The 24,343-nt window shown below is 34.6% G+C and overlaps 1 protein-coding gene across 1 annotated transcript in view; it reads left to right on the top strand.

Annotated features, from left to right (window-relative positions):
* Window positions 1–24,343, top strand: part of MMP16 (matrix metallopeptidase 16) — a 347,698-nt gene that overhangs the window by 138,228 nt on the left and 185,127 nt on the right. Inside the window, exon 2 of the mRNA XM_060127594.1 lies at window positions 21,534–21,682. Within this exon, the coding sequence (XP_059983577.1) occupies window positions 21,534–21,682 (149 nt within the window). The remainder of the gene's footprint in view (window positions 1–21,533; window positions 21,683–24,343) is intronic.

The following is a 24,343-nucleotide window of genomic DNA, read 5'->3' as shown; positions in this document are numbered from 1 at the left end:
GTTCCACTATTGCCCTCAAAATGCACAGCCCTTATAATTTTGCTATTTTTGTTATATCAGTGTTCACATTGCCAGGGACCGTATGATGACAAAGATGTAGCTTACCTGCCACATTACAATAGAGAAGTCAATTAAGGGTGAAGGAATGCGACACAGTTGATGTGTGTAAGTAACACTTGATCCATTAGAAGAATTATCCATGGATTGTAAAATGAAGGAAAGGTAGCAATTTGTATAGATAAATGCAATTAGGGACATGTCCTCAGAAGAACAGATGATAAACTATCACTGATGTCTGTTGCAGATTTTGAGCTAGTGTCTTAAAAGTATCGTAAACATAAATTACAAGACATGGCAGGAGGCGAGAGAAATCCAGCAATTAGAAAACAGAATTTATGGTAGAGAGTGGATACGGCTCCTACTTAAGAGATGGAGATCCCAGACAGGCTCATGAGATGTTCATCAGTAATGGCACATGGTAGCAAAGGAATGGTTTTTATTTGTTTTGCGGTTTCTTCTTAATGGGTGTAGACATCACAGATATTTTTGTCAAGAAATATATCTGTTACCTAAAGTTGTCATGTATTCTTCAGATATTTTGGGAATATAATTATGTTATATAAATAATTATAACATGTACAAATGTGATTTTTTATCTATTATTGTTGAACTATAATATTTTGTGCTATACCCTGTGCTAAGCACTCTTGTAGGGATTTTTTTTTTATTTAACCCACACCACAATCCTATGAATTAGTGATAGTATTATCTCCATTACAGATGTACAAACTGAGACTTACAAAGGCCATTTACTTTGCTCAAGATCATAACTTGTAGGTATCTGATCCAGGCTTGAACCCGTGTCCTACAGACTCAAAGGCTATACCCATTCCTACAACGTACTGTTACTTATCAGTGATGACTTAAGTGCCCAATGAGCTGCATGCACACTAAATGCTATGAGAGGCTAGAGAGGGAGATAAGGAAAAATAAAGACTTCAAAGAAGGTGGGGACTTGATCAACCAAGGCACTTCGCTATATGCAGGAAAATAGTGGTATGGGGCTAATGTAAACATAGGCAGAGCCTGGGAAACACGTTCTATGGCCCATAAATAGACCAATTTGGATAATATCCAGGGAATATATAGGTTTTTAGACAGAGTTGAATTTGCAGAAGTAGATATTTATGAACTTTTAGTTTATTAAATGCAAGGATAAATTTTAAACCAGTATAGGAAGTAAATGATAGCAATCATAGTGTCTTTAACAGGAAAGTTAAAAAAAGAAATACTATTTTAGGCTAACTAATCTTTCAGTACTAAGTAGGATAAATCAAAATGGAAAGAAATGGAGCCGGGAAATGAATTAGGCAATTAGGAAGTGTCACATTATTAAGCCTGGCCTAGGGAAGTGACCTTGAAGATTGAAAGGGGACAAAGGAGCCTCTTTATAAAAACTTTAAAATGCTTTCAAAGTTGTATTTAAATACTATTACCATTACCCAGTGAGGTTTAGGAGCCCTATCCATGTACCCCTATAGTGTCCATACAAGATTCTATCAGAATATCTGCTTGTTTCTCTGATGATTCAACTATGAAGCTCCTTGATGGCAAACAATTTGCTATTTCTTTCTATCCTAGTGCCTAGTATTCTGTACAAAAAAAAAAAAGTGAATATGCACCAAGCTTAAATAAGATAGTAATAATAATAATACCTGTAACATACTTTACAGCTTGCAGAGTTGTGTCTACCTTTGAAAGATATCATGAATTCATCTACTTACCCATCTCCCCAGCTACTGCCAGAATTGCATTTACTAACTGCTCCACTTGCACTTATATTCCCTTCAATTCATTGCTTATACAGCAGCCAGAATGATACTTTTCTCGTACAGATTTTATTGTATCACTTAAAGGCTTAAAACCATTTTCTGCTTTCAAATTAAAACCCTACAAGTTGTTGCATAATCTTGTCATATAACTCTCTTTTCTAGATTCATTCCCTCTCAACCAGAGTAGCTTTCTTTCAGTTTCTTGAAAACTCAGAGCTCTCTCATGATGCTCCAGTTATCTACTGCAATGAAACAACCTGCCCCAAAACTTAGTGGTTTAAAACAGCAACATTGGTTTTGCCCACGAATCTGTAATTTGGACAAGGCTCAGCAAAGGGAGCTTGTCTCTGAGAGTACTACTCACAGGTTAGGAGCTGGAATCACCTGAAAGCATGTTATTCACTTGTTTGGCAATTGATGTTAATTGGCTGAGGCTTTAGATGAGGCTTTCAGTGGTAACACCTATATGTGGCTTTTACATGTGGCTTGTGCTTTGTCACAGTGTGGAGGCTGGGTTCCCAGGGTAAGCCTCCCAAAAGAGAGAGAACCAGGCAGAAGCTGTATCACATTTTCTAACATAGCCTCAAAAGTTGGGCAGCATCATATCCATCATACTCTGTTAATCTAAAGCAAGTACAAGGACTAACCCATAACCAAGTGGAGGGGAAATTAGACACTTTTTTATTGGACAAATGTCAAAATTTTTACATCTTTTAAAACCACTACCCATGCCTCTGGGCATTTGTACCTGCCTATCTGTCACCTTAATATGAACTTCACTTTCTTTTCTTTTCTAACTTTTATACTTCAAGTTTCAGTTGAACTATCCGCTTACTACATGTGCCTTCTTATCCTCTACATCTAAATTATGTCCTTTAGTTAGACTTCCACAGCACTCCATGTTCTCTTAAAGTACTCGTTACCATCTGAAATGACATATTTACTTAATACTTGTATTGCCAGCCATCAGTCTGTCAGTTCCATATGACCAAAGATTATTCATGTATTATTCACTGATATGACTGAAAAGCCTAGTCAAGAACCTGTACATTATAGTTTTTCTGTAAATACTTGTTTATTAATGCACAATGGAAGAGGTTTGCTTGTTTTTAAGACCCTTATTCTTTAGAGGAATTTGGAATAGGGCTTCTTACCCTTGAGAAACTTCAATTAACTTATTAACCCTAAATCATATGTATTTTTAGAATACAGGTAACCTTATTTAAAAAAAAAGTGTTCTTAATGTCATAAAGCATTCAACCTTTTAATTTTCTTAGTTATAGTAAATGTTAAACTCTTTCAACCCTCAATGCTATGCTATTCCCCTAAAAAAACAAAACCAAGTTTTACATTTCCAAGAACTATATACCCTCAGGGACAAAGGATGTTGCAATTTTGAAGCACAATATTGTCCCTGGAGAGAGAAAGCTGTTTTGTGAGAGCACCCAGTACTGAAAATGGAATACATGTGTTTTTGTTGTTTTTAAGTATTATTTCACTGTTCACTGTATCATCTGGAGTTATATCAGGAGAATCTATCCTCATTAACTCACCTCCCTGCATCAAATTAACTTTATGTTTAGTGCTTCCAAAAGTACAATATGTGAATGGATTGGCAATATGAAACCTCTTTTCTTACCATTTGGCAGAGATCAGAAAGAGACGGGAGACACCTCTCCTTTGTCTTTAGAAGACTATGCTGTTTTGAAGAGAAACTTTTAGAGAATTTAATTTTATTTTCAAACTTTTACTTTTAGAGAATCATAATAATTTCTAGCCTCCTGAGAGCTGCTCACACTTTCTCTTTGGTAACTGGTAGCATATGTGTTCTGTTGGGCAGATAGGTAATGCTTATATGTGCTTATAATTTGTTTTTGTTTGTGCTTTGTTTTTTACAGTGAAATGGCCCATCTTCCCACTGATGGGATTCAGCTGTGTGAAATAAGACAGCTGATTTCTGACCTAGAATGTCCTGTGTAGATCAACCTTAATCTTGTAAAGGCTAGGTGTGCCAAAGACTCACTCTTCTTGCCTTTTTGTCAGTTGTTAAGATCCAGAGCCATTTTATATCCACACTGAGACTTGTATTCCTGGATATCACCTACCTGCTCTGAGGTTGCCCTGAGCAAGTTGATTAACCCTTCTCAATCTATTTGCTCACCTGTAAGGTGAAGATAATAATACCAACCTCACAAGCTTGAATAGCCTAATATAGTAGAGAGATTAACACAGTGCCTGAATTAATAAATGTTAGTGCTTGGTGTGTTGTTTACACTGAATATCAGTGTTTTCCTAATAGCAATTTTCAAGTAGTAAAAAGAAGTCCCCATTGATGTTTATCTCCAGGTATGGGGAGGGAAGGTAGAATCTGAAGAGCCAAAGAAAAACCTAAAAACTGCTGTGTTCTTTTCCAACAGTGACCCAAGTTGTCACTCATATTTTACTTTGTTCTGTATTTCCTAGAGCTTATCTAGAGGTGCCTGGAAGTTACTAACTTTTGCCATGAATCTGATAAACTGAGGTTTGTTATTCATGTTTGAGGCACTTAATGTGAGTTTGAGGACTCTCATTTGGGTCCTAGTTGTGTGTGTCAGGGTGGGGAGGGGATGAATAATTGGGTAGTTAACTTAGTGAGCAGTAAACAGCAAACAGCAAAAGACCATATGTAAGGTTTCAATTGTGATATCAACTGGGCATTAATGTATGGGTTCCTCACTTAGATATCCTCATAATTCTATTACCCAAGCTCAGAAAATACCAGAAACTGTTTTAGGTGTTGTGTCTATCCTGTTAAATGAGAATAGAAGGGTAAAGAACAAACATGTAAAAAACAAAGCTCCCATGTAGCGATTACGATAAATGCAGTGAGAGACTTAAATGGGATGTTACGTGGTGTTGGTGGTAGTGGTAAAGTGGAGTCAGGGAAGATTTCTATGAAGAAGTCTAATTTGAACTAAATTTATAAATATGCAGAGAAGTGTATTTCTGTATTTCATACATAGGAAAAATAAATGCAGTGCCCTAAGGTAGAAAATAATTTAGCTTGCTCCAGGAACAGGAAAAAAAAAAAAAAAAAAAGGACCATGTGCTTGGAATGTTAAGAGAAGGTACTAGGAAAAGAAGTTAAAGGGATGTGTGCTCACTCCCTCTTTCAAGAGCACCAAACCACAACTAACTGCTGAACAATCATCAACAGAAAGACACTGGAACTCACCAAAAAAGATACCCTCCACAGACAAAGGAGAATCTGCAGTGAGATGGTAGGAGGGGCACAATCATGATTAAAATCAAATCCCATAACTGCTTGTTGGGTGACTCACAAACTGGAGTACAATTATACCGCGGAAGTTCACCCACTGGAGTGAAGGTTCTGAGCCTCATGTCAGGCTTCCAAACCTGGGGATCTGGCAATGTGAGGAGAGAATTAGACTTTGAAGCCCAGTGGGATTTGATTGCAAGACTTTGACAGGACTGGGGGAAACAGAGACTCCACGCTTGGAGGGCACACAGAAAGTAGTGTGCAAACCAGGACCAAGGGGGAAGGTGCAGTGACCCCATAGGAGGCTGAACCAGACCTAACTGTTAGTGTCAGAGGGTCTCCTGCAGAGGCAGGGGGCAGCTGTGGCTCACCACGGAGCAAGGACGCTAGCAGCAGAAGTTCTGGGAAGTACTCATTGGTATGAGGCCTCCCAGAATCCACCATTAGCCCCACCAAAGAGCCTGTAGGCTCCAGTGCTACATTGTCTCAGGCCAAACAACCAACAGAGAGGGAACACAGCCCCATCCATCAGAAGACAAGAGGATTAAAGTTTTACTGAGCTCTGCCCACAAGAGCAACACCCAGATCTACCCACAACTAGTCCCTCCCATTAGGAAGCTTGCACAAGCCTCTTAGATAGCCTAATCCACCCGAGGGCAGACAGCAGAAGCAAGAAGAACTACAGTCCTGCAGCCTGTGGAACAAAACCATATTCACAGAAAGACAGACAAGATGAAAAGGCAGAGGACTATGTCCCAGATGAAGGAATAAGACAAAACCCCCAAAAAACAACTAAATGAACTGGAGATAGGCAACATTGCAGAAAATGAATTCAGAATAATAATAGTGAAGATGATCCAGGACCTTGGAAAAATAATGGAGGCAAAGATGGAGAAGATGCAAGAAATGTCTAAGAAAGACCTAGAAGATATAAAGAACAAGTACCTAGAAGAAATAAGAACAAACCAACAGAGATGAACAATACAATAACTGAAATGAAAAGTACACTAGAAGGAAACAATAGCAGAATAACTGAGGCAGAACAGATAAATGATCTGGAAGACAGAATGCTGAAACTCACTTCTATGGAAAAGAAAGGAAAAAAAGAATGAAAAGAGATGAAGACAGCCTGAGAGACCTCTGGGACAACATTAAACACACTAACATTCGCATTATAGGGATCCCAGAAGGAGAAGAGAGAGAGAAAACAGCCAAGAAAATATTTGAAAAGATTATAGTCGAAAACTTCCTGCACATGGGAAAGAAAATAGCCACCCAATTCCAGAAAAAGCAGAGAGTCCCATACAGGATAAACCCAAGGAGAAACACACCAAGACACATAGTAAACAAATTAACAAAAATTAAAGACCAAGAAAAATTATTGAAAGCAACAAGGGGAAAAGGACAAATAACATACAAGGGAACTCCCATAAGGTTAACAGCTGATTTCTCACAGAAACATTGCAAGCCAGAAGGGAGTGGTAAGATAAAGTGATGAAAGGGAAGAACCTACAACAAAGAATACTCTACCCAGCAAGGATCTCATTCAGATTCAATGGAGAAATCAAATGCTTTACAAACAAGCAAAAGCTAAGAGAATTCAGCACCACCAAACCAGCTGTACAACAAATGTTAAAGGAACTCTAAGCAGGAAACACAAGAGAAGAAAAGGACCTACAGTAAGAAACCCAAAACAATTAAGAAAATGGTAATAGGAACATGTATAGTGATAATTACTTTAAATGTGAATGGATTAAATGCTCCAACCAAAAGGCACAGACTGGCTGAATGGATACAAAAAGAAGACCCACATATATGCTTTCTACAAGAGACCCACTTCAGATCTAGGGACACATGCAGAATGAAAGTGAGGGGATGGAAAAAGATATTTCATGCAAATGGAAATCAGAAGAAAGCTGGAGTAGCAATATTCATATCAGATAAAATAGACTTTAAAATAAAGAATGTTACAAGAGACAAGAAAGGACACTACATAATGATCATGGGACCAGTCCAAGAAGAAGATATAACAATGATAAATATATATGCACCCAACAAAGGAGCACGTCAATACATAAGACAAATGCTAAGAGGTGTAAAAGGGGAAATCAACAGTAACACAGTAATAGTGGGAGACTTTAACACCTCACTTAAACCAATGAACAGATCATCCAGACAATAAATTAATAAGAAAACACAAGCTTTAATTGACACAATAGACTGGATAGATTTAATTGATGTTTATAGGACATTCTATCAAAAACAGCAGATTACACTATCTTCTCAAGTGCACAGGGAACATTATCCAGGATACATCACATCGGGTCAAAAATTAATCCTCAGTAAATTTAAGAAAATTGAAATTGTATCAAGCATCTTTTCTGACCACAATGTTATGAGATTAGAAATAAATTACAGGGGAAAAAAGTAAAAAGTACAAACACCTGGAGGCTAAACAATACGTTACTAAATAACCAAGAGATCACTGAGAAATTAAAGAGGAAATAAAAAAATACCTTGAGACAAATGACAATAAAAACTATGGGATGCAGCAAAAGCTATGGGATACAGCAAAAGCAGTTCTAAGAGGGAAGTTTATAGCAATACATTCCTACTTCAAGAAGCAAGAAAAATTTCAAATAAACAATCTAACCTTGCACCTAAAGGAACCAGAGAAAGAAGAACAAACAAAACCCAAAGTTAGTAGAAGGAAAGAAATCATAAAGATAAGAGCAGAAATAAATGAAATAGAAACAAAGAAAACAATAGCAAAGATCAATAAAACTAAAAGCTCGTTCTTTGGGAAGATAAACAAAATTGATAAACCTTTAGCCAGACTCATCAAGTAAAAGAGGGAGAGGAATCAAATCAATAAAGTTAGAAATTAAAAAGGAGAATTTACAACAGACACTGCAGAAATACAAACCATCCTGAGAGACTACTACAAGAAATTCTATGCCAATAAAATGGACAACCTGGGAGAAATGGAAAAATTCCTCGAAAGGTATAACTTTCCAAGACTGAACCAGGAAGAAATAGAAAATATGAACAGACCAATCACAGTAATGAAATTGAAACTGTGATTAAAAATCTTCGAACAAACAAAAGCCCAGGACCAGATGGCTTCACAGGCAAATTCAATTAAACATTTAGAGAAGAGCTAACACCTATCCTTCTCAAACTATTCCAAAAAATTGCAGAGGAAGGAACACCCCCAAATGCATTCTATGAGGCCACCATCACCCTGATACCAAAACCAGACAAAGATACTACAAAAAAAGAAAATTACATACCAATATCACTGATGAATATAGATGCAAAAGTCCTCAACAAAATGCGAGCAAACAGAATCCAGCAACACATTAAAAGGATCATACACCATGGTCCAGCAGGATTTATCCCAGTGATGCAAGGATTCTTCAATATATGCAAATCAATCAATGTGATACAATGTATTAACAAACTGAAGAATAAAATCCATATGATCAACTCAATAGATGCAGAAAAAGCTTTTGACAAAATTCAACACTCATTTATGATCAAAACTCTCCATTAAGGGGCATAGAGGGAACCTACCCCAACATAATAAAGGCCATGTATGACAAACCCACAGCAAACATCATTCTCAATGGTGAAAAACTAAAAGCATTTCCTCTAAGATCAGGAGAAAGACAAGGATGTCCACTCTTGCCACTAGTATTCAACATAGTTTTATAAGTTTTACCTATGACAGAGAAGAAAAAGAAATAAAAGTAATACAAATTGGAATAGAAGAAGTAAAACTGTCACTGTTTGCAGATAACATGATACTATACATAGAGAATCCTCAAGATGCCACCAGAAAACTACTAGAGCTAATCAATGAATTTGGTACAGTTTCAGGGTACAGAATTAATGCACAAAAATCCCTTGCATTCCTATACACTTACAATGAGAGATCAGAAAGAGAAATTCAGGAAATAATCCCATTCACCATTGCAACAAAAATAATAAAATACTTAGGAATAAACCTACCTAAGGAGGTCAAAGACCAGTACTCAGAAAACTATAAGACACTGAGGAAAAAAATAAAAGATGACAAAAACTGATGGAGAGATAAACAATGTTCTAGGATTGGAAGAATCAATATTGTGAAAATGACTATATTACCCAAAGTGGTCTACAGAACCAGTGCAATCCGTATCAAATTACCAAGCATTTTTTATAGAACTAGGACAAAAATCTTAAAATTTGTATGGAGACACACTAGACCCCGAATAGCCAAAGCAATCTTGAGAAGAAAAAAAAAAAAAAAACAGAGCTGGAGGAATCAGACTCCCTGACTTCAGACTATACTACAAAGGTACAGTACTCAAGACAATATGGTACTGGCACTAAAACAGAAATATAGATCAATAGAACATGATAGAAAACCCAGAGATAAACCCACACATCTATGGTCAACTAATCTATGACAAAAGGCAAGGATATATACAATGGGGAAAAGGCAATCTCTTCAATAAGTGGTGCTGGGAAAACTGGTTAGCTATATGTAAAAGAATGAAATTAGAACACTCCCTAACACCATATACAAAAATAGACTTTAAATGGATTAAAGACCTAATGTAAGACTAGACACTATAAAACTCTTGGAGAAAATCATAGGAAGAACACTCTTTGACATAAATCACAGCAAGATTTTTTTTTGACCCACCTTCTAGAGTAATGGAAATAAAAACAAAAATAAACAAATGGGACCTAATGAAACTTAAAAGCTTTTGCAAAGCAAAGGAAACTATAAACAAGACGGAAGGACACCCCTCAGAATGGGAGTAAATATTTGCCAACAAGTCAAAGGACAAAGGATTAATCTCCAAAATATATAAACACATCATGCATCTCAATATCAAAAAAAACAAGCAACCCAATCAGAGAATGGGCACGGGACCTAAATAGACATTTCTCCAAAGAGACATACAGATGGCCAAGAGGCACATGAAAATCTGCTCAACATCACTAATTATTAGATAAATGCAAATTAAAACTACAATGAGGTATCACCTCACACCTGTTAGAATGGGCATCATCAGAAAATCTACAAACAATAAATGCTGGAGAGGGTGTGGAGAAAAGGGAACCCTCTGGCACTGTTGGTGGGAATGTAAATTGATATAACCACTATGGAGAACAGTATGTAGGTTCCTTAAAAAAACTAAAGATAGAATTACCATATGACCCAGCAATCCCACTACTGGGCAGAGAAACCATAATTGAAAAAGACACATGCACCCCAATGTTCATTGCAGCACTACTTACAATAGCTAGGTCATGGAAGCAACATAAACGCCCATCAACAGATGAATGGATAAAGAAGTTGTGGTACATATATACAGTGGAATATTATGCAGCCATAAAAAGGAACGAAATTGGGTCATTTGTAGAGACGTGGATGAATCTAAAGACTGCTATACAGAGTGAAGTATGTCAGAAATAGAAAAACAAATATCGTATATTAACGCATATATGTGGAACCTAGAAAAATGGTACTGATGAACCGGTTTGCAAGGCAGAAATAGAGACACAGTTGTACAGAACAAATGCATCGACACCAAGGTGGGTCAGATGAATTGGGAGATTGTGATTGAACTATACACACTAATATGTATAAAATAGATAACTAAGAAGAACCTGCTGTATAGCACAGGGAGCTCCACTTCACTGTACAGTAGCAACTAACACAACATGGTAAAACCACTATACCCCAATAAAAAAAAGTAAAAATAAAATATTAGAAATATCATAAAAGAATAAAAGACTAAGAGATAATTTTGTGTCTGATACATAACAAGCTCAATAAATATTAATTTCCCTTTAGCTCCACTAGTTCCAAAAAGTAGAAAAAAAGTTAAAAGGTTAACCATGACTGTGCATGGACTTATAAGCCACAGTAAGGAGTTTGAATTTTATATTCAGTTGTTGGGTAACTCCTAAAGGTTTATAATCAAATGAATGATATAGGTTGATCTACTTAAAAAGACAGCTCATGCCACTTCATGCACATTAGGATTACTATTATAAAAACAATAATAAACAGAAAATAACAAGTGTTGGAGAAGATGTGGAGAAATAGAACACCTTGTGCATTACTGGTGGGAAAGTAAAATAGTGAGGCTTCTGAGGAAAACAGTATGAGAATTCCTCAAAAAATTATACTTAGAATTGCCATATAATCCAGTAATTCCATTTCTAGATATAACCCCAGAAAACTGAAAGTTGTGATTAAAATAGATATTTGTACACTAGTGTTTATAACAGTATTCTTTATAATACCCAAAAGATGGACAAAACACAAATGTTCATCAACGGATCAATGGATAAATAAAATGTGATATATACATTCAATACAATAGTATTCAGCTTTAAAAATTATATTTGTAATATCACATGTTGTAACACAGATAAACGTTGAAAACATCCTAAATGAAATAAGCCAGACACAGAAGGACAAATACTGTGTGTATCAGTAATGCGAGGTACATAGAGTAGTCAAATTCATAGACAGAAAGTAGAACAGTGGTTACCAAGGAATTGTAGAAGAGGAGGATGGGGAGTTATTGTTTAATGGATACAGAATTTCAGTTTGTAATTATGAAATAGCTCTGGGGATTGATGGTGGTGATGGATGCTTAACAATGTACTTAATGCCACCAAATTTTACTGTTGAAAATGGTTAAAACGGTAAATTTTAAGTTACATATATTTTACTGTAGTTAAACAAAAAACACTTCATATTAGTTGGGGAATGAGAGAGAATAGTAGCAATATGTAAAGCACAGAGGCCAGTTGGAGAATCTTGTAATTTCTGGTAGGTGCTTTGGACAAAGGAGTGGCAGCAGAAATAAGAGTTTCCATTCAATGTAAAATTGGAGCTAAGGCATGATGATGGATTGAGTATGAATGGTGAGAAAAAGGAGAATTAAGGATGATTCCTATATTTTGGGGTTAAACAGCAGTGTCATAGCAGAGTCTGTGCATTATGGTGAGGTCAGGATTAAAGGGTTAAATTGGTGTGCCATCAACATGTGTATGGTATTTGAAGGATTAATTTTAGAAGAGATAACCGAGGAAACTGTAGATACAGTTGACCAGAAACACTGAGACTTATTGTAGTCTTATTATTATAGAAAGTGCTGGGAAGTAATTAATGAAGTGAGAAGAAAGGATAATTCTCTGGCAAAGATGGTTGTAGTGTTTTTTTAAACTACGAAACAGAAATGGCCATATGAATTCTGGCATGGAAATAAGAATATTAGTTGAGCTAGGCAAATTGGACAGTGCAAGTCTGTTTTGCATTGGCAATTAGAGAAGCCCTTAGAAGTAGGAGCTAGTGTTATATCCAGAACATAGGCAACAACAGCTCCTTTCATGATGTAAAATGGAATGTTTTGTTTGTGTAAAAACTACAAAAACTCACAGTTATTGTAGATATGTTTTCAGACGGTCTGCTTTCTCAGTTTGAAATGTGAATAGGGTCTCCTAGCATTTCCTAGGATATAGATAGGCAGCTGGGTCTCTTCCATGTCTAAGAGGCAGCCTTGAAGAACAAAGTTGACCTTGGGTGTAGTCAGATCTCTATTTGAATACTGATTACTCCTCTCTTATTGGTGTGTCCCTGGATAAGTTATTTAATCTTTCTGGGATTTTATTCTGTCATTTATAAAAGAGAGATAATAGAGATAATAATGCTTAACTCGCAGAATTGCCATAAGATAAAGCATGCAAATTGCCTAGTACCTAGTAGGCAGTAAAGAACTGGCAGCAGTTGTTATTATTATGGAGGTCTGTTGGGGGTAGAACTGAAATTTCAGTGTGACCAAGAAATGGATTCTATAAAACAAAGTAACAAAGGCATACTTGGAGACCAAATTATGAATGTCTTGGAAGTTATTCTAGGGAGTTTACTCTACAGGACTTCAGTAGCTTCAATAGTGCCTGACAGAAAGGAAAAGCTTGGGAATTGTCACAACCAGAATATATTATATAGATATTGATAGACTGTGTTCTCATCCCTTAGGGAGAGTAAGTGACTATGTCATGGAGAGAATTTAAGGAATTAGCTTCACTTTAAAACATAGAGTAGCTTCTTTCTATCAGGTCATTGATCTCTGCACTTTCTATTGCATTCCTCCATCAGTCATTTTTTTTAACATTCACAATCTTATTTACCATTATATCTTTGAACTAACTAAACATTATATATGTTATAAAATATCCTCAAAATAGAAATAGTAAGATGAGTTAAGGATGACAAAATTAAATAATAATCTTTGTATTTTACATAATAATTGCATTTATATTGTTTTGCTCTTATTAGAACTATTTTTTCATGGAGAGTTCTATGGCTGACTATGGTTCATTATTTTGAAAATATTGATTTGATACTTTAAAATATGGCAATTTCAAGATTTGTTTATTTCTTTTTTTATTGGAATATAGTCAACTTACAATATTATATTAATTTCAGGTGTACAACATAATGATTCAATATTTTTATAGATTATACACCATATAAAGTTATTATAAAATATTTACTATATTCCCTGTACTGTATATTACATCCTTGCAACTTATTTTTTTATACATATATCAATTGTTTGTACCTCTTAATCCCCTTCACCAATCTTGCTCCTCCCCCTACTCCTCTCCTCTCTGGTAGCCACTAGTTGTTCTCTGTATCTATGAGTCTGTTTCTGTTTTGCTATATTTGTTCATTTGTCTTTATTTTTGGATTCCACATATAAGTGAAAATATACAGTATTTGTGTTTCTCTGGCTGCCTTACTTCACTAAGCATAAGATCCATATATTTGTAATCTCCTTAAAAATTGCCATGGACAAAAAGACACCTCATAAAGATATGTAAATGCAACAGAAAAAGCTATGTCATTAGCTAACTACAAACCACTAGGCTCGTTCTATAATCTTATTCATCAGTTATGCAAAGGTTTTTCGGCAAAATTCAGATGGCAAATTCTCATCTTCCATGATGTCTATCAATTGTTCCTAAAAACAAATCGAAAGGTGTTGCATTTTCATCTTTTTAACAAATAGACTTACAACCTACTGAAATTATTCTTTTGGCAGGTTATTTTACAGGTGGAAAATTATGTTTCTGGAATTTTAAAGTAGGAAATTCTGAGACAGTTTTAATAGGTGATGTATTTATATCTTTTCAGTACAAATTCATGTGATAATGGAAACACTTCCAGACATGCATCTTTACAAAAATACTCTCTATGTGGGGCATATTTCTTTCAAAAGCATTTTTTTCTCCTACTTGCTAAAACATCACTTTTATCTTAATGGGACAGATTTTATGTTCTTTTTATTCATATTCCCAATGTAGCTATTGAGTAGTATATTGCAGTTGACCCTTGAACAACACATGTTTGAACTGTGCAGGTTTGCTTACATGCAAACTTTTTCAATAAATGTATTGGAAAATTTTTTTGGAGATTTATGGCAATTTGAAAAAACCTTGCAGATGAACAACATAGCCTAGAAATACCGAAAAAATTAAGCAAAAGATATGTCACGAATGTATAAAATATATGTAAATATACACATACTTACAAATTATGTTATTCAACTGTTTATGTTGTCGGTAAGGCTTCTGGTCAACAGCAGGCTATTAGTAATTACATTTTGGGGGAGTTAAAAGTTATACTCAGATTTTTGACTGCGTGGGGGGTCACCACCCCAACCCCTACATTGTTCAAGAGTCACCTGTATTTGCAACCTCTTGTCTTTATGGAAAATGACAGCACTTTTGTCTTTTTGTAAAAGAAATGCAAAATTTATGTAAGTGTGACAACTTTTTAAGTACTTTGCCCTGAGATAAGCAGGAAACATCTATGTGGTACAAAATATTTTCTTGGTCATTCTCCATCACATCACAAAGTATTACAAAATTTCTTCTTTTTAAAATGACTAATCCATAAATCCATTTAAAAATAGCTGTATTTTGCAATGTGCTGGAATCAAGCTAACTATTGAAGGTGACACACTAAACCTGTTTGTACTGTGGAACTCCATCTCCTCCCTCAGGACACCTGCTTGAACACAGATGATGAATGTATGAAGTCTGTACAAGTGAGGGAACCAGAATCAATCTGTGTATTAAATAAAAGTGAAGTTTATTTTTTCTTATTTTATAGGTAAGAGAGTTCATGCATAAATGTGTGGATGTGTGTATTAAATACAATACTCTGGTATTTTGTGCCTAAGTTTCAAAGATATTTTGTACCTCTACCTCAAAGAAGCTAAATCTGCACCCCACCCCCACCCCAGCCCAATAAAGGCAAGTTCAGTCCATCATCTACATGACTTAGGCTCAAGTAATGTGTTTTAGAAAATTCTCAGTAAAGACAGATAAGGAGACAGTGTATCGCAGTACTCTAACTTTCCAGCACAAAAACTAACATATAATGGAATCTCATTAAGGGCTGTTGTCTTTTTGTTTGTTTGTTTATTTGTTTGTTTTTACCACTAGAGTTCAGCCATTACTGTTTGAGGGGCTTCACTCCCACAGTTGCTAAATACAAAGTACAATTCACTTTTTTTTTTTAAAGTGTCTTCACTGGAGTATAATTGCTTTAAAATGTTGTGTTAGTTTCTGCTGTATAACAGTGAATCAGCTATACGTATACATATATCCCCATAACCCCTCCATCTTGCATCTTCACTTTTATGCAGAATGATAAAAGTCTCCTTAACCTTTACATCCTAAGTTTTTAGTTTCTACCATAAATTAGAGAATCACATGTTAAAGTGAAAAATATGGTCATGATGATCATTATAACTTTTAGTAATGGCCCCAGCTATTTTCCATCTTTTTGTCCAGTTGACAGTGTCTCTTGATTGGTAAGATGTTCAGTGGAGTATCTTTTGGTCCTTCCACTGCTTCATTTTCATTTAAGAAGCCATTTAAGCGACAGTATAATTCTAAAGAAATTGCATACTAGATATGAAATTTCAAACACTGATTCATTCATGGTGGGGATGGGATGGTGATTTAGAGCTCCTTTAGATTTTTGAATGAACAGAAAGACTAATTTTTGCCTCATTAACTTATCCTATGAATTTTCAATTTGACCAATTCTGAATGACTGCTCCCACATAAGTTTTTTGGTTAATAGGTAGTTATAATTCATATTTATAGCCACTTTTCAGACTAGACAATTTAGGTCCTAAATTCTGCCACTCTTTATAACCAGTGAATATATGGAATGTCAGTGAAAAATGTCCTCAAGCTTTTGCTAACTTTGCTGATGGTACCACAAAACAAGGTATGATCAGGTTTTAGTTGTTTATTTTGGTTAATAACAGAATTTTACAAGTATTTTTAGAAGTCTCATATTGAAAATGGAAAATAACTTGATAACAATGAAAATTTAACTATTAAAAATACATTCTTCCAGTTGCATTTTATTAAGAAACTCAGTTAATTATATCAGAATAGATTTAAATATTTTGTTAGTAAATATGTTCAATTTAACATGAAGCCAATAATTTTTAAAATGTATGTGCCAATATAATAAAAAATGCATAATTATTTAAATGGAAGTGATTGTTATTATAAAAATATACTTATCACCCATTTCTTTGTTCTTCCATACTGAGTACTATAATTTGGATCATATAATCACTGGGTATATGAAACTTGCATTTGGCCTTACCAAACATTAGCTGAAATGAAACTATGCCTGAAATAACTGGCTCAGTCACAAATAGGAATATGGACTGGCAAAGTGATCTTTCAGGTTAAATAAGATTCCAAACCCTACTTCCCTTTTCTTCCTCTCCAAGAATTTCTATAATATCTAAAATACATCCCTTCATGCCCTAATAAATTTATTATTTTAATCATTTAATTTTTTTTTCAGGAGGAAGGATGTCTGTGTTTCATTTCATTGTGTTCTCTCATTTCAATGTGTTGGGTCCTGTCAGTGAGGAAGATTTAGGGTTCTTGCCTTTGTGATTCACTTGAGTAAATGAGTAATAATATCTTAATTTTATATTAAGGTATTGATAAACTTATTAGCCTCAACAGCTGGAGGAAAATTTACTTCTCTTGATTTCAGTACTGGACTGAGAGATTAAATAAGAATATATATTCTAAAAATGCTCTGCTTACATTTGCCATTAGGCATAAGAACTATTAATGTCTCCTCGTTGTTATTGCTGTTGAAAGCCATATTTCAGGATACCACCCTGATATATAGATATGGATAGCTAAGTCAATTAATACAGGTTTTCACTATATGGTTACATGAAATGTTTGTGACAAGGACACTTTCTTAATGAGTTTACTGAAACTTTGTGTGTCTGCTGCTCCTTATTTATATTAGAATCTAGTAAAGGCAATATCTATTAGCACAGAATTTAAGTGTTTGCCTTTTATTGCCTGATATATCTTCTTGCTCTGCAGAGAAAATAACTCTTCTGGTTTTTCCTCCATTTAGGTAATCACTAAGTGTAGGAAATTGGTTTTGTCCACAAGACAGCAAGGTATTTGAATATATTAGTAACAAAGAATGTAATTCAAGGTTAGATTTTGTTGTACCATTTGAGGTTCTGTAGTTGCTTGTTTTAGTGATAATGAGATGGGCTGAATCCTAGACAGTAAAAGGAGTCAAGATTTCCCTCAAAGAAAGCTGTTTGTCTCCTAATATATTTTCTATGCTCTCAAATGCACGTCAATCCAGTGAGCAAAATAAAGCAAACAAAATAAAAACTAATTTGCCAATTTTTTTACATTTCCCCTTTTTGTTTTGGGACTTGGGGAATTTTCAAGCAATATATGATTCTGTACCCTCTGTAGTTTCTCTTTCATCACAATTCTGACTACTTAAATCTCACCTGCATATTCAGTCTTGCTCATTCCAAGGACAAATCTTAACTTCAGTAGGAACAATTTCAAGAACTCAGAACAATTATTAAGCATAAAATAATAATATGGCTTATTGAGCAAGAATTATGCTGGTGGCTTTATATATTCTCAAGCCTCACATGGACCCTACACATACAATATCATTTCCCCAAAATGCACACATAAAGAAAATTTTCCTTAATTATCCATTATGTGCATTTGAAAACATTGAAAAAACATCAAGGCACAAAATAGGGATATATTTCATACAACAATGTATGAAGATGGATGTCTATGGCATAGTCTTTAAGGGATAAGGTGTACCTTCAAATTTTACTTTGTAGATTTAATTTAATTTTTTATCAAATAAGATACTATAATTTAGTAGAAAACAAAAACGTTATAAAGAAAGGTTTCTTCTATGTCACTTCTATTATACCCCAATTTCCCAAACTTCTTATTGTTCACTACTATAGAATGATGAAATGCTAAGCCACCTATCTTGCTCTGTTTGTACAACAAACATGTTTTATTCTATAGAGTAGAATAAGGTTACTTATACCAGAGACTCCTATACTTCTTTGATGATTTCGAGCCAGTGTTTATTCCTGATCTTCACTTTTTGAACCTGATCTTAATTCATTGGTAACTTAAATGTCAGTGTTTACAAAGCACTATGAATTTCGGCCAGAGTGGTTTCCTACCCTTGATGCTGAGTGTACAGTACGGCTTGTATTTGGCTAGTTTTACATCACCATGTTGACCAAATTATTCTCATACAAAGAGCATTAGCATCTTATTATTTAGGGCTGTTTGGTACAGACTTTTTCCTATCATACCAAAAATGATTGGACTCTCAGAATTCTGTGGTCTCAACAACATAAATGAAATAATAGAAAACAAAAGCAAACTCAAGAGAGGATATCCCCTTGGTGATTGAAAAATTATTTAAGCAGATATTTGTTTTATCTGTATTTTATACATTGGATATTATATATATATATATACATATATAGACACTGAAGATAAAATTACTACTTGAAAGCATTGTAGGTATAGTCACTTACTTTTTACCTTGACCTAGAGTAAAGCTGTCTACAGCAGGCTTTGCTTCAATAAGAAATGTTATTGAGGCCTTGCTGATTTCATACTATAATGTGACACCAATATAGTCATGTTTGATCTTCCACTGTTTTGTGGAAATTTGCATTACAAATTTTAATTGATAATTATTCCTGGTCAATTATTGATGATGTCAGAAAAGATTTCTTGATTAACCAATAACAATGGTATGAAGAATGGACAACTCAAAGTGACCCATAATCTTATTGACATTGATTTGTCAACCAAGAAACAGACTTTGATCATAAAATGGTAGATTCCTTAGCCTTTCTGATATTTTACAATTAAAAATAGTTATGCACTTTTTATTCATTTGGAGAAACAGCCTTTCATGATGAATGACATAATATAAAAAAGAATTTGGAGAAAAATCACCATTCTTTTTTTATGTAATTCTAACTTATTTGTTTGAAAGCCTAAGGCATAAATCAAATACATATTTTTTAGAGCATGCTATTTTTTCATTATGCACTTAAAATTCATATATTTTATAGTCTCTATTTGTATGTAAATCATAGGGCTTATTAACAGTTTTTTTCTTTGCTGTTCTCACAAACGTGATTGACAGTAGCTTAGCGCCCTTGAGTAACTTAGCAACAAGGTTTCTTACTCTATAGCAAGTAAGAAATTGATGCAAACAAAGTGCTATGGGAAAAAGAAAAGAGTTCAATTTCAGAATATTTGTGCATGTATACTATTAAAAATCACGATGAAATCTAATTTGGGTGAAATTGGTTGAAAATAGGTATTGAATTTCCTAGTAAATAATATATTGCCAGTGAAATCTTGTCTCCTTCATTCAGGAAAAAAAAAAAAAAAAGGTCTATTTCAGACTGTACCACTGTTGACTAGGTTACTGAATATATGTCTTCCCTAGCAGCCTATTCATTATAGATTAGATGAGGAGAGTGTCTGGGCATGTTTTCACTATGTGGTAGATGAGTTTACTAGATGGAATTTCAACAGTAAACCTTCCTGACAGTGATGCATTTGCTAATCCCTTAAATAGTTTTAGAATAAATGTTTTGTTTTATTTTCAAGGGGTTGCGCTGCACTTTTGAGGGGTCAATTTCTTGGAAATACCACAAAAGATTCCACCTTGTGTTTTACATGTTAAAAAGCTGATATATTTAATATCTCTTTTGGTGAAATTTAACTTCTATAATTGCTGTTTATTTTCAATGAGAAAATAACTCTTCTGTTTTAATTGTAAGGTCATAATGGAAGTGTATCAGGTATTGGGAGAAAGCTACAACTTCACAGGATCATTATATGACGAATAGACTCAGGTGGGAGGGGAAACACATACTGGTGAATACCTTCCGTTAAATAGCACAGCTTTTATTTTGTGCCAAAGGCAGAATTACCTGGCCTTTCTCAATTTGACAGGAATCTTCAAGAAATCTTAAAGCCTTATGAAAGATTGAAGTAAGGGACAGCAGGATGGGATATGAGCTGGACATATGATTGTGCATTTAAAATGAATATATAGAATTGTAAAACTAGAAAGCATCCACTCTCTGGTAGAGATCCCCCCCCAGATAACCCAAGTTTTGGTTATTTTTAAAATCTAACCTTAAATGACTCGGATTTTGGCTGTAATCATGACTGGGTGTGAGCTCAACATCAATATCTTCCTCTCACTATCCTCCCAAATCTCTCATCCCTAGGGAAGACCAGAACTAAAATCATGATATCCTTAAGGAGAGGGACAAATATTCTCACCTAAATAGTCTGATTTTATCTGTATGTGAAAAGTTTGGTCACTTACATGATTTGGTTTGAAGTGAATCAACTGTAAATAAATGAAAGGATATCCTTTACATGAGAAAGAGTTCCCTGTCCTTGAAGATATCTAGCTACAATTGGATAGACCAGTTGCATAGAATTCATACCCCAAATGTCATTATAGAATAATTGGTCTACATGTGGTGATGCTACTAGTAACAGCTATAGTCAGTGACTAATTATTCAGGAAAATGACATTTCAGATGTGGCATATACACATTAACTTCCCCTTCCAGCATATATGTCTCAGTGGGGTCATACTCTTGAAAAAATATCTTCATTTTGGGAAGTTGAGTTCCTAGAGGGCAGGGATGATCTTATTTGTGATTTTATCCAGTATCTACTATAGTATTCTATATAGTGTAAGCTTGAGACAAATGATTAATCTTTTTCTTTACAATTAGAGTTTGTGTGTATGTTAGAAAGATCTGTAACAACCACTGAAATTATACTAAAATAACCTAAACTACATAATATGTGTTAAAAAGAGACAAAATTAAATAATATATGCCCTTAGGAGAGGAAATAAAGTTTAAAAATCAACTATAGACCGAACTTAATTACCATAAAATTCCTGTTAAATTGTAAAGTTGATCTAAAAAGAGCTGTACTTGTTATTGCAGGTTTGGTTACAGAAGTACGGCTACCTTCCACCGACTGACCCCAGAATGTCGGTGCTGCGCTCTGCAGAGACCATGCAGTCTGCCTTAGCTGCGATGCAGCAGTTCTACGGCATTAACATGACAGGAAAAGTGGACCGAAACACAATTGAGTAAGTAATGGCATCAGCACTCTTTTTTTCTCAGCTCTTGAGCCAAACTAAGTGGTCTGAAAAACCCTTAGTGAACTCCACCAACCACAAATGGAATGATTTCTCTCATGAACATTTCTTTGGAACTTAATCTATGTTAACTCCACTCCCCTGAGATTTCATAAAAAATTAAAACACAAAATTAAGTTTATTCACCTGGACTTAAGCAATACATTTTCAAATTAGGAAAGAAAATACCAACAATGGGAGTTAAAGTAGATGTACAGCTGAAGCCACTACTAGAAGAGTGGTGATAAGTGATGTGTTGGAGCTGGATTGTATGGCTGGAGGGAGTTGTGTGTGCACATCTCTTTCCCTAAATGATATCACAGCAGTAGCTTGAAATTGGCCAAAGTCAAAATATTGAAACCGAGGAAAATAGGAAACTGCAAATCAGGGCTCTGTTTTTGAGGGGGAGGGAATCAGAGAGCCAGTTAATAGCTTACTAGCTTTCTGCTAGTGACAATTCTCATACTAGTTAAATCAAGGGAAGAGTTTTCACTGAAAAGTCTGTGCTTTCAATCTTTTAGTAACAAAGGACTTATTTCTACTCTTTAATAATATTTGTTATTTTATTTATTGTTTTATCAATCATATGTTCATTTATTTATTCAACCAGTCACACTTTACTGGGCATTTTATCTGTGAAAGAGGCATATACAGATCCAAAAGACATAGTCTCTTCTTCAAAGGAACTTCAAGTTAACTGTGTAGCTAGACACAGTCATAAATTGTTTTACCACAAGTACACTATGAAACAGCATTATTGTTTCTAGACAACAAAGGAGGAAATGATTAATTCTTTTAGTGCAGGGAAGAATTATTTGTGTTCATTGAGTCTTTGATACTCAAAAGTAAATCTACTTCAGCATTTATAATGATCAACACACATTAAACCTACACAATAGGGAAGATAAGAATACATTTTTCTCTCCACTTTTTCAAGTAGAAAACTGAAAGTCAAAGACTAGTTGAAGTCCAGATTAGCTTCAGAGTCCAGATTTTTTGACATTTACTTGGGGAAGTTTCCACTATACCATGCTGTGTACCTTTGAGAAATGACACATTTTTCTTAAATACCTGAAGTGCCTGGACTCAGGAGTATATAATTAATTCTTACATGTTAAACTAATTTAATATATAATTTTAAAATTCTATTTTGCCTTCTAATACTTAAAGTATGATGTTAGTCATACTATTTCTATTTCATCAAAACAGAAAAAACATATAACAATGGCTTGAAGATTAAACAGTTTTCAAGCAGTTTGAAAAACTAAATTGGGATAGGGAGGGTGGGAGGGAGGGAGATGAAAGAGGGACGAGATACGGGGACATATGTATATGTATAACAGATTCACTTTGTTGTAAATCAGAAACTAACACACCATTATAAAGTAATTATACTCCAATAAAGATGTTAAAAATAAATAAATAAATAAATAAATTACCTCTCCTAACATTTTTCATAGATACTTAAATATTGAATTTGATTTGAGTCTGTGAAAACAGAATGAAGAATTAATATAATGCATTCTGTGAGAATGAGAAACCTGTTATTAATATTGGGAATACAATTTTGATATTTTGGATCTACTGCCCTGTAATCATCGCAATTCTCTCTTAATAGTATACTATCAAAAGTTCATTTTAAGTCATAAGATACCTCTTACCCAAAATAAATATAGTGTTAAATTAATAAGCAAAACCTCCAGCAAGCCCTGTGTTTCATTGCTGTGTACAATACAGAACTCCATTTATATTGTACTCTTTATCCCAACAACTTAAAAAGCGCTCTGGACAAGCTTTCTTGTTCCCTAACGCAGAGCTGATACCTTCTAATTCACTTTTTTGGAAATTATGACACAGTTTTTAAAAATACAATAAATGGTGACTTGGTAAACAAATTTTTTAAATATGCTTATTACTAGATACTAAAATTGAGAGAGTGGAGTCCTATAAAAGGTGTCATTTGTGTTTCCCCCCACTTTTGAAAGCCCCTGCTAATCATTGAAAAGACTCAGGATGGATAAGTTTGATTCCCTAAAATAGCTAGAAAAAGGTCTTTGTCAGGACATAATGGAAGAGAAATGTGTGCAGGATTTATTTGGACCCTTCCTGTGGAAAGGGGTCTGAACAGCAGTATGAAGTAAAAAATGCAGAGGTGCAGAGAAAGACACGGGTCTTTTCCTGGCATACAGTGGCTCAGATTACAGACCAAAAGAAAGGAATGTGTCAGTGTGTAGGTGTTAAAGTAACATTTCTGTGAGCTATAGCATTATAAAGAAAAGATCAACTAAATAAGCAGCCTTAAATTTAAAACCAACCAGTTTTTCTGCTTGCTTTTTGTTTTTTTTCTTTAAAAGAGTTTTGTTCTAACTCAGTTATTTTGAAATTAAAAATGCATCTTTCTCTTTAAAGAGAGTGTTACACTTGGTCGTTATTTCTATGTGAACCCATTAAAGCCTTGTTGAACCCTGGTCCTTTTCCTTCCTAGACTGTGATGCCTCCTCTGTCCTCTGTGTCATTCTCATTGTCACTCATACTAGAAACCCTGCTTCATACTAGAAGCAGCTTCATTTGCTTCCTGTCTGTTTTTTCCACTGATGTATCCCCAGTCTTGGG

Source organism: Lagenorhynchus albirostris, chromosome 17, assembly GCF_949774975.1.
Source record: "Lagenorhynchus albirostris chromosome 17, mLagAlb1.1, whole genome shotgun sequence".
NCBI classification, from domain to species: domain Eukaryota; kingdom Metazoa; phylum Chordata; class Mammalia; order Artiodactyla; family Delphinidae; genus Lagenorhynchus; species Lagenorhynchus albirostris.
Note: the sequence above shows the minus strand (reverse complement) of the source record. Positions and strands in the feature narration are given on the sequence as shown.